The 12,506-nt window shown below is 34.1% G+C and overlaps 1 protein-coding gene across 6 annotated transcripts in view; it reads right to left on the reverse strand.

The window, feature by feature from the left end:
- Positions 1–12,506, reverse strand: part of SPOPL (speckle type BTB/POZ protein like) — a 65,921-nt gene that overhangs the window by 16,491 nt on the left and 36,924 nt on the right. Inside the window, exons 2-6 of one of the 6 annotated variants that reach the window (XM_030801169.1) lie at positions 6,349–6,486; positions 6,039–6,160; positions 5,612–5,692; positions 3,980–4,107; positions 2,165–2,261 (exon numbers count right to left, since the gene is read on the reverse strand). In XM_030801169.1, coding sequence (XP_030657029.1) covers positions 2,165–2,261; positions 3,980–4,107; positions 5,612–5,641 — 255 coding nt within the window. In that variant the 5' untranslated portion in view covers positions 5,642–5,692; positions 6,039–6,160; positions 6,349–6,486. Of the gene's footprint in view, positions 1–2,164; positions 2,262–3,979; positions 4,108–5,611; positions 5,764–6,038; positions 6,161–6,348; positions 6,491–11,160; positions 11,193–12,506 lie in introns of those variants that run through there. The other 5 variants (XM_030801168.1, XM_030801167.1, XM_030801166.1 and 2 more) reach the window with 5 other exon arrangements.

Genomic DNA, 12,506 nt, shown 5'->3' on the forward strand with positions numbered 1-12,506 from the left:
AATTTTAATAACTATAAAAGAGAAAAAAAGTTTCACTAATCCTTATCCAACTGCCCTGTTCTATTACACATTATAACCTAATGATATAGACACAAAAAATGTTGGTGTTAATATTCAAGGTTTCGTAAGGGATCAGCTCTTTAGACCCGAACAGCATTTATTTGTTCATATCAAGCACTGCTCTTGAAATTTCTAGACAGAAAAAATTGGATCTGTTCAATGGCTTGCATGATATATACAGCAGAGTTACAAAATGTGATGATGTATTTAATTTCAGAAATGATTTCTTGAATTCTACTGTCTCTTAACAAATTCAAAATAATGTATTTAATGTAAAAATTTGGCAAAAAATCAGGTAATGAAAGAAAAGGATTAAAAAATAAAGACAATATTATCAGACACAGATATTGGTATTATATTTGTATTTTGTATGAGCAAGAACAATTCAGAAGATTTGTATTATTGACATACCTATCTATATAGTATTATCACAGCAACCACAAATTTTAACTAAGACACATAATTAACACTTCATACTCCAAAGAGCATTCAAGAGACTTCTTATAGAACATAAATTAATGATCTAATTAAAAATGGACATATGCAATGGATTCTGATTATTTTCTTGATACCTATATTTAAGAAAATGTTAAAAATTTGGTTTTATGTATTACATACTCAAATGCAGGTAATGAATACTCTTACTGAATGGAACCTAGAATAAAAAATTCAGGAAAAAGGCTGAGATTCTTTCCTGAGGTCAATGTTATGCTTCTTTCAAAAAAAAAAAAAAAAAAAACAGGCAAATGTGCAATCTTCAAAATTGTTAAATGTTGCAAAGCAAAACCTCAAAGTCATTTGACATTCCTTTTTCAAATTTGCTTTTGGCTCAACTCAGAGAATATAGTTTAGACTGACAAGGAACATTTGAGGGATCTAATCTGTGACTATCCTGAAAAATGTGGGTCTCTTCTAATGCAGAGCTAAGGTAACTATTGGTTCCAGTTTTCGAAATCTGAATTTTCCAACTAATTCTAAAAGCCAGGAATTTCCAATGCTAAATAGTACTACAATTTTGCCATTTTAATCAACTAGCCAAACACCCACCACACCGGCTCCAAAGTGAGAAACTTTTAACAGTTGAATTTCACATGAATATCTTCCGGAATAGCAAGTTTTAGACTTTCTGATTTTCATAGATTGGTGTCATTAAAAAAAAAAATCTGGTGACAGAAATAGGGTAGTCAACTTTTCATTTTGCCAAGAAAGGGCTTTTTAGAAAATAAATCCCAACTTCCACCCGCTATCATATATAATTATTTTAAAACAGAAAGGCTATCTGCTATGATTTGAATGTATTCCACAAAGATCATATGTTGGAAATTTAATACTCAATGCAACAATGTTGACATGTGAGACCTTTCAGAGGTAATTAGGTCATGAGGACTCTAACCTCATGAATGGATTAATGTGTTTACTGAGACAATGGGTTTATTAAAGCGAGTCTGGCCTGCACACACACACACACACACACACACACACACACACACACACCCTCTTACCCTACAATAACCCCCACTCTTCCCCTCACCTCTTCTGTCTTTCTCACCATGTGATGACTTCCACCATGTTATGACGTGAGAAAAAGGACCTCAAGAGATGTAGCCTCAATCTTGGACTTAGACTCCAGAACCATGAGCCAATAAAAATTCTGTTCTTTTAAAATTACCTAGTCTCAGGTATTCTGTTAATGGCAACACGAAATGGACTAAGACACTATCTTAGCAAAACACAAACAGGATGGGAAAAAAGATGTGTCCTTAAAAATGAGCTAGTTAAACCTCATGAAATACTTATTTATATATATTTTATCTGTACATATATTTTTCCTGTATATCATGAAATGGCATGATATACAGGAAAAAGTCTATAGACTATCAGAGTATTTAAAATCTGTTGGATTTCAAAAGATAAGTTCAACTAACCAGTTTTCTAGTTTTCCTACTTATTTCTCAATTCCTATTTTCTGCATCACTTTGGGAAAGAGGGCAGAGCTGCCTACACACTGCTACCAATCTCTATCTCTGGCTACTTTAACCACTGTAGGGAACTTGCAAGATTAAGTTATGTTTTGTGCAAGAAGGGTAGCACCCAACTGCCTTACCTGTCTACAGCACCACTTGCAGGGGAGGGGGAGGAGGCAGTTCTTTAGGAAGGGTAGTGCAATGCTTCCTCCTCTTCTGCAAGCAGTGCTGGAGATTCTGTAGAAGGAAGGGCATCCGTGAGCGGGGTGGAAGAAACAATGGAGGGCATGAAGCATGTTAGTTAAAAGTACCTTTTGCCCACCTATGCTAAATACGGTGCCCAGCGTATAAATATCTATATCAGCAAAAGGATGTATATTTCAGGATCCAAAAATGAATCTGATCAATGCCAACTTTAAAATATATGTCATGTTGGGTTTTGTTTTTGGGGGTCACTAGCATGCAGCATATGGATACCAAGTATACAAAAAAAAATCTTAAACTTAATTTCAGCCTTATTTCTGAATTTCTTGGTTGTCTAGGTTCCAGCACAGTGTACTTAGGAAAATATCTGTAAACACTATTTCAATTCTAAAAAAAAAAAAGTATTTTCTAAAAAGGTTCATTTCTAAAACTATTTTAGCGAATCATTTTTTGTTTTTGTTAAAATTGGATTAAATAGCCTTTAAGATCCTTTCTGTTCTAAATTAACATTTAAACAATTTACATGTTGAAATTTAGGATAACTGCTAAAATTCTGGAAGACTCTACAGTAAGGATGGTAACAATTTTATATAGCATAACCTATATTTATTTAGAATACTATTTAGAATATCTGCTGATTAGCAACAAATACTGTTTTCTTCCCAATTATTTAATGATAATACTTGTGCTATGTGTTTTGTCAACCAAATAATTGTGTTCATAATAAATTCATCATACAGTTCATTTAACTTAGTAAAAAATAAGATGCAATTATATAGTCTCTGGGGGCATATTTCAGTTATTCTTCTGACATAATGTCATACAATTAGTTTGTAATCTTGCCAAGAAACCTTATACACTTACTATAAAAAGATTACAGCTAACTCACAGTTAAATAAGTTATTATATTCCTAAGACACTCATCTGTCCATGATAATCTGTTGAAATATATCTAATGTTGAGTACATGATAAAAATCTTTTCAACTATCTTTCTTATGAAAATTATCAACTGCCTTAAACATTTTGATGAAATTATTACTGATGTATATTCTCTATAAACTGTACTGGTTAAAAATATTAGATAAAACTACCTAATGATAACATGACAAAAGCAAATCCAAACATCAAATTAGGACAAATCATAAGTGTACGTTATCGGCAGAGGCAATGCTAGTAACTTTCAAAATATCCCATTCTATGCACATAATTACACCTTGTAAGTTTGTCAATAGACACAGGCATATCTTAAAAATTTGAGAACTATTTCTTAGAATGCTGTTTAATTAGATTAATCCAACTGCCTGAACAATCAGAAAAGCTTTTCAATGTTTTCCAGGTACTTTGGGTTCAAACTGATAAACTCTCAGTAATAATGTTTAATACAATCAATCTGAAAATTTTTTTAAAAATTGACAATCTATGTCAGTTACTCAGAATGAAGAAAATATTTAGGAAAGTTCACATATTCACATTCACAATCTTTTCAAGAGGAAGAAGGATGTAGTATGTTGTAGTGTAAGTGTATACACAAATTATAGCTAGAAATATGATAAAATGTTGCCAGACTGTGAGTCATTACATTGATTTGTAGTCAATAATTTTCTATAGCTTTTTCTAGTCAAGAATTTACAAATGAAACTTGATGAACTATACCAATTACTTAATTTTTAAAGTGTTATTAATCCAGTTTATACTTTTGCCATATCACTAAATAAACCATGGGGTTCCTTAGAATAAAAGATGTACCCACCTCACAAAATAACGTAAGCTTGTCATCTGGTAAAAGACCATTAGCTTCGTCAAGCAAAAAGTCCCTTCTAATGAATTTTTTAAAACCCCAGTCCTTCCCTTGCACAAATCGATATGCTCTTTGGCTTTCTGGTGGAAAACAGAATAGAGTTTAAATAAAATAAATATCCAAGAGATTTTTTAAACATGGTAACACAGTTAAATAAAATGTGTGAAAACAGGACTTGTCAATACATCCATCATAAAAATTAGAGATATTTGTGTTTATAAATCGAATGTCATAAGAGTTTTAAGTCAGGTGGAAACAGTAACTCCATATGCCTACTCAACTTTGGCCATTGTCAATGAGCTTAATTTCAGACCTCTGGATCTCAAATAGAAAAGTCAGATCAAATCTCATGGAGAAGGAAGAGATCTTTTTAACAATCTAGGCCCTAAAAGACAATGAAATAGGATCAAAATATGTTGGTATAGGCACACTACTCATCATCTAATATCAAAATCTGGTAAGAAACATACATCTTATTTCCTGCTTCTCCCTTCAAAAATGGATGTTCTAAATATCAAGGCATGTTTAAGCTTTCCTGGCATACCCATCCCACTGATTTAAGTTTTATTCAACTATAGAAAATTCCATGAATCTGTGAAAAAGATAAATAAAGTCCTTTATCATTCCTAAGTCTCTAGACATAACTTCCTCTCCCCTAAAAAGAATTTTTCATAAAAGTCCAAAAGATGCTTTTTGTGTAATTTGTAATAGATTTAATAAATACCTGAAGTAAATATTTCAAATGCCTAAGGTAGTCTATAACAACTATATACTAGGCAGTAAACAAGATCCTCTACAGAAAGTATTCATCATCTATTATACAAAGAATAAAATGGAAGTGGAAAATCAGTAATCAACCTGCCTGAAATACTCCACTATCTTAAGGTGAGACAACGTGAAAATATATATTATTATAGCAATACATTATTTAAAAATGTATGTGAATGTGAATTTTCTATAATCAAGTTACTTGATTCTGTGATTCATTTCTAGAAAATATTATTCTCCTGCCACACACAATGTACATTTCCTATGTCACTCTTCTATTATGAAGCTCAAGGCTACTGCATTTCAGCTGACTATATATGTGAATTTTGGACTGAAATTAATAGGCCCTGAAACTAAGAAAAACGGCTCCTTTCAGTCAGTGTTCAATCTACTGCTCAAAAAATTCTAGTACAAAATATCAGGGCACTCTATCTCTTTCTCATTGTTCTTCAGATTTTATTACCTGGCAAAAAAGGCAAGAGAGAAATGCTTCCTGAGCACCTATTATATATGCCAAGCACTGAACCAGGCACCTTGCCCTAACAGCAACTATTTTTCTAAGTGACAACTGGATGTCATTTTAGGACATGAAGAAGTAATATTATTAATCATTTTTACATGTTTTATGAAGTCTAAGACTCAGTAAAACAATTATAGCTCTATGTTGGATTTAAATAATGGTCAAATTAAAAGTTTCAGGTTAAGCAGATTTTAGCAGAAAAAAGTCCCAGACTTTTCTAGGTAAAGGTGCAGAAGAAGTCACAATATGTAGTTATATATACAGAAATGTCTTCGCTCAGTTTACAAATCACTTACCCATTGCTTTTGTTTCTTCCCTTTTAGCATTCAGAAGGGAAAATTTGAATTTTGCTCGAACTTCACTTTTGGGGCAGCTGACTAAAAGCAAATATAAGGACAAGTAGTCTTTACTTTCATCATCTAATCCCTTTGGGTTTACCCTCAGGCACCTAAAATAAAACAATAAGCTCACATGGAGGAATATAATACTTGAAAAGCATTAGAGAGAGAGAACACTGAAATCACGTGTTAATGTCACAAACAACACTCCTGTCAACATCTCACAGTTCTTTATAATTCCCCACATTATTAGGAACATATTACCAATCTAATATGAAATTACATTAATACTCATTCAGGAACAATAATAACAACAAAATCATGAGCAGCTGACAATCACATCAAAAACAAAACAAAAAAAATCCAAAGCAAACAAAAATCTTACCATTTCATTTTGTCACTTGGGCCAGATGAAAATGTTGAACTTTTTAACACTTCACCCATTTCCTCTCGACAAAAACTGAAGTTATTAATGGTCCACATGTAGGAAAATTTTACTACTTTAACCTAAGAAATTCAGAAAACCACTTTTATAATGATGACACTAATACTTTTAACTTGCTATATGTTCAACATCCTATGATCCAGTCTTCTAACACTTCTAATAACTATGGCAAAGTGTTTCACAATAATATTCTCAACATACTGTAAAATTTATAAGTGACATAAAGTGAGGGATTTTTAAGAGCATGTACCTGTGTGTAACACCAGCTTTCTGCTATGGGACCAGTAGACATATCTCCAGGTAGAGGTGGGGTGGGTTCCCGAGACATTGCCACTTTATTGTAGTCTTTTAGGATTTATGTAGTACCCCACACAGTTGAGTACTTTACCTACAAAGGAAAGAAGTTTGATGTACTGATTAAAAAGTTTAAATGACAGAATCAAGAGGGAAAACATACTTAAACAGACATGAAACAATTACTATTCCAAACTAGATTATGAAGGAACATGTGAGAATTTTAAATAAATTTAATGATTTTAAGAAATACGTTTTTGTAACATGTAACACTTGAAATCTAAACAAACTTAGTATTTATAGACAAGATTATTTTATAAAGCCATGTTCTCCAAAAAATCACAAATTTAAAAATAACATATAGTTTAAGAGTAAGAGCATATACATAAAATCACAAAATATCATGGAAACATAATGACATCAGTTAATATCTGGTTCACCTTCCTTTACCTTTTTATTGACATAGTCATGAAAACCAAAAGGTTTGCAAAGTTAGAACTATAAATACTAGTTACCCATCTGTCACACTCCAGAAGTTTTTGTCAAGTAAAACATAGAATGGAATGTAACAGGCAACGAATGGTCTGTAAGAAGAAATACAGACTTTCTACAAAAGTCTACGTCTATCTCAGACAACAGGTTCTCTGATAAGACTTCATCCCTAACAGAGTGCTTCTTACCGAGACGTACTGTCATAAAATTTCCTCCCAGTTAGCTGTTCTTGTACTATATCCAATGGTAATGCATAATTACCTCTTCATAACCTAACCAGGATATTAGTGACCGGATGCTGCTGCTTTGTAACTTACTAAAAGAAAGAGGCACAATCAGAATAAGCTATATAAGTAGTGCACTCTGGAGGTGCAAGAGGGTTTCAAGATTACATGACAACATATGTACTGAAGTCTGGAGAACCCTATGCTACCACAGACAAAACAGACTTTAAGACAAAAATTGTTATGAGAGACAAAGGATATTATATATTGATAAAAGGGTCAATTCATCAAGAAGGTATGACAAGTACAAACATATATACACCACATAATAAGAGTCCCAAACTATATCAAGCAAAAACTAACAAAGTTGAAGGCAAAATAGACAATTCTATAGTAATAGTTGGAGACAGCAATACCCAACATTCAATAATGCACAGAACCAGGAAGATCAAAAAAGAAATAGAAGACTTGAACAGCAGTATAAAACAACTAGCTAGACCTAATAGCCATTTCATCCATCAACAGTAGAACACACATTATTTTCAAGTGCATGTGGAACATTCTCCAAGACAGACCACAATTCTTTTCTACAGACTTGGGAGTAGAAACAGGAGCAGAAACAAAAGTTGAATATTTATTTTAGGCAAATTCATAGTTAATTAAATAAATGTACTGAAAGAGTAATGATTATTAGACTTATCTGTTAGAAAAATCTCTAGTAATATACGAGAGAGATGTGTCCTGGTCAATACTTTTGCCAGTGACTGTAAAAAAAACCGGATAAAATAAACCATTATGACCAATTTCAAAAACAATAAACCAAGAAAAATATCTGAAATGCATATAGCACATAAAACTAATTTCCTTAATAGATAAAGAATTTTTACAAATAAGAAAACAATAAGCAAATAACTCACAGGAAAGAAACTTATAATTAGAAAAATTAAAATTAAAACTAAATTAAAAAGCCACTTTTTACCTATCAAACTAGGAACAATCCAAAAGATGAGTGAGAATGTAAGGAGAGGCACTCTCACACTTTTCTTGTGGGAATATAAATAGTATAATAATCTCCCTTATTATTTCATGGTAAGATTTCTGGCAAGAAGGGAATGATGCTAAAATATAAGCTACCAATTTCTAAAAGTATAAAAATGCAGATGGTGTTATTTGATGTCCATGAAAGCATTTATATGGTTTCTGGCAACTTGCATTGATTTCAAAAACATTGACACACACAAAAAAATGATGAGATGAGTAAGCATTTCACAGAAGAATAATTACCAAAAAAAAAAAAAAAAAGTTTACCTTCACTTGCAATCAATGAAATAGAAAAAGAACCCACAACATTTTCTACCTATTGCACTGTCCAAGATTATTTTAAACTGTCAAGCCCTACAGCCAGCAAAACTGCAGAGAAGCAGACATCACTATACTGGGGATAAGGCTTTGCTATAGATCAATTTTATAATTAGTATCAAAAGAAATTTTGTCAGACTCATCCTATAAATACATCCTAGGAAAATGATTACAACTGTGAAAAAGATAATTTTGAGCACAGTATATTTCTGTAATATTAATACATGGAAAATGTGCAACCATTAAGAGTGTATTAAATTTTCTTAATGACAGGGAACAGTGTTCAGCATATGTTATATATCTAAAAAAATCAAACAGTATGCCTAACAGGACATTGCTTTTATAAATATAAATAGTATATAGAGGTACTGGTACATAAAGAAAAACAGACTGGCGGGTGGAGGCACTGAGTTGCACTTTGGCATTTCAGTGATAATGTCAAATACATCTAAATATTAAAAGGTTATCTCTGGATGATGAGATTTTTTCTTATTTTTATTTATTCATATTTCATAAATGTGTTGTTTTAATTAATACAGAAAAACAAGTAATTATTTTTAAAAGTAGTGGAAAACATGGTTATTTTCAAACTCATATGGACTACAGAAAATATGTAATATCTTGTGTCTATGTTACTGTTTAAGTAATAGATCCTGGGGTAGAAGGTAAAAAGAAAGAAATCAAAGAAAACGGTAACCTGAATCTTTAAACTTTGATAAAAAGATACTATTATAATTTAATACTAACAAAAAACATAAATAAAAAACTTTTAGAAACCCTGGAGGGTAAAGGGAAAGTTCTTCAATATCTCTAGAAGAGTTATTATCTTCCTGAAGTATAACTCACAACATACCTCCTATATAAAAATATACTTCATATACACTTCAAAATGTAATTCATATATAAAAGCAACTACGGCCGGGCGCGGTGGCTCACGCTTGTAATCCCAGCACTTTGGGAGGCCGAGGCGGGCGGATCACAAGGTCAGGAGATCGAGACCACGGTGAAACCCCGTCTCTACTAAAAAAATACAAAAAATTAGCTGGGCGTGGTGGCGGACGCCTGTAGTCCCAGCTACTCGGAGAGGCTGAGGCAGGAGAATGGCGTGAACCCGGGAGGTGAAGCTTGCAGTGAGCCAAGATTGCGCCACTGCACTCCAGCCTGGGCGACAGAGTGAGACTCTGTCTCAAAAAAAAAAAAAAATAAAAAAAATAAAAAAAAAAAAAAAGCAAACTACAGTCAGGCATGGTGGCTCATGCCTGTAATCCCAGCACTTTGGGAGGCTGAGGCAAGCAGACCACTTGAGCCCGGGAGTTCAAGACCAGTCTGACATGGTGAAACTCTGTCTCTACTAAAAATACAAAATTAGCCGGGCGCCTATAACCCCAGCTACTCCGGAGGCTGAGGCAGGAGAATCATTTGAACCTGGGAGGTGGAGGTTGCAGTGAGCCAAGATCACACCACTGCACTCCAGCCTGGGCAATAGAGTGAGACTCCATCTCAAAAATATAAAATAAAATAAAATAAAAAATAAAATAAAATAAAATAAAATAAATAAAAAATAAAAAATAAAATAAAATAAAAAAATAAAAGCAAGCTACATAAAAGGTTACAAGGATTTTTTTGTTTGTTTGTTTTCTCTCCAGCTACTCCTTCAAAGGATGTAGTTACAAGATAAGGGTATGGAGAATCTGAGTGAACAGATTGTATGTGTGAGCACTTTACAAGATATTATATATGTTGTTCATTCTTCAGTAGCTCTGTGAGATGGGTGTTAATACCCCATCTTAATGATGAGAAAATAGACAGTTTAGAAAGTTTACTTTAAAGTAATTAGAAAATAGTTGAACACAAATTTGCCTGGCTCCAAAGTCAATGCTCTTTCCATAGAATCATGCTGCCCTTCCAGATTTTACAAAGCTTAACAGGCCTTACCTATCTGTTCCAATTCTTATTTTACAAATGAGGACTGGCACAGAAAATAAGAACTGTCCAAATTTACACTGTTAAATGAATATTAGAACAAAGAACAAAGACAAAGCTCTCCCAAAGTCCACTTCAGTGCTATTTCCAGGATTCTATTTTTTTCCTCCTCTTGGTAAGAAGAAAAATGAAAATAAAAACAGTAGACTATCAACTACCTACTAACATTCAGGCCTTCCTATCCTCATTCTTACAGAAAAAGCTTGCAGAGAAGGTACAAGGAAACTAAGATCCAGAGAAAAACACAAGACAATCAATCTATATACATCAATGAATAAGTAAAAGACTCTTCCCTATTCCATCATATAAACTAGTCTTAAGCATTTCAAGTGTGACATTTCCTACTTTTACTTATTAAAGGGAAAGCAAGATTTGTTATTCGAATAAACATATACAAGACTTTCTACTTCAACAAAATGCTTGAATGTCACAATGTTTTATATATGTCATATAGACACACGCAACTAACTTTATATAAAAATTTCAAATATTCAGAAAACATAAAAAGAATCACATGTCAAACAATCATGTACCCACCATCCTGGTGCGTCCCTACCACCATCATGTTTCCTCTCTTTACCAGAAGTAATCTGTATCCTGAATTGCTGATTGTCATACCAATAAATTTCTTGACATTCTTTAAAAATATCTATGAATCCCTAAACTATATAGGTAGAAATTCATAGATACGTAAAAATGTATATACATACAGATGTCACAAAATAGTAGAGAGCTCCAAAACTCCATCCGTCCACAAAAGAAATGAATAGCTGGTGAAATGGTCAGAATCAGCTTGTTTGAAACTCTGGAACTGAATCAAAAACTTAACAGCTGGCCGGCCACAGTGGCTCACGCCTGTAATCCCAGCACTTTGGGAGGCCGAGGCGGGCGGATCATGAGGTCAGGAGATCGAGACCATCCTGGCTAACATGGTGAAACCCCGTCTCTACTAAAAAATACAAAAAAAAAAAAAATTAGCCAGGTGTGATGGCAGGCGCCTATAGTCCCAGCTACTCGGGAGGCTGAGGCAGGAGAATGGCCTGAACCCGGGAGACGGAGTTTGCAGTGAGCTGAGATTGCGCCACTGCACTCCAGCCTGGGTGACAGAGTGAGACTCCGTCTCAAAAAAAAAAAATAACAAAATAACAACAACAACAACAAAAAAACTTAATAGCTAAGGGAATGCTTAATGAAGAAGCTACTGAATTTCAGTGAGAAAGGGCTGTGGCATTTTAACACACCTGCTTACTATGTCTCCCTCCCCAAGTTTGGTGGTCTGCCCAAGTCATCAGCCCTCATTCCTGATATAGGATGCTGATATAAAGTCATTTGCCCTCATTCCTGGTATAGTGTGCTGGTACCAAAGACAGCAAGATGGACCTTATTCTAAAACATATTGTCACGTACTTTGATCAGTCTGGCAATTCCCTGAAGGACTGACTAAAGGGCCAGTTTCACCTGCCTTGGAGCTTCCCCGAGGTAGGGGACAGCATTCTGGGATCTGGCATTTATCAAAAGCATTAAGAGGCAAATGTATTAGTTATAGCCACCTAGAGAAGGAATCAGAGCTGGCACAAGCAATGACCAGGCAAAAAAGCATGGGAAAGAAGAAGCTGGGGAATAAAAGCTTTGAAAAGCTCCCATATATACCAGGAAATCTAGAAAGCCATGGGTAAGCCCAGGGGCAAACACATGCTTGAAAACAGGTAAAAAGGTCCTAAGCTGGCTGACAGTGCTGAGCCAACAGGAAGTGAAGACTAAGGCAGAGTTGTAAATGGCCTGGCTAAGCACTGAAGAAATGATCCAACAGATAGGCAATCTGAAAAGACTGGAAGAATACTGTTAAGGGTTCTTGTGTTTATGGAAATCAAAAATAGGTTGAAAGTGAAAGGATGAAAAAAGATATTTCATGCAGAAGAGAGCTGGGTGGCTATGCTACCATAAGACAAAACAGACTTTAAGTCAAAAATTGTTACGAGAGGCCGGGCGCGGTGGCTCACACTTATAATCCCAGCACTTTGGGAGGCCGAGGCGGGTGGATCACGAGGTCAGGAGA

The sequence above is a fragment of the Nomascus leucogenys genome, chromosome 20 (assembly GCF_006542625.1).
Source record: "Nomascus leucogenys isolate Asia chromosome 20, Asia_NLE_v1, whole genome shotgun sequence".
NCBI lineage: Eukaryota > Metazoa > Chordata > Mammalia > Primates > Hylobatidae > Nomascus > Nomascus leucogenys.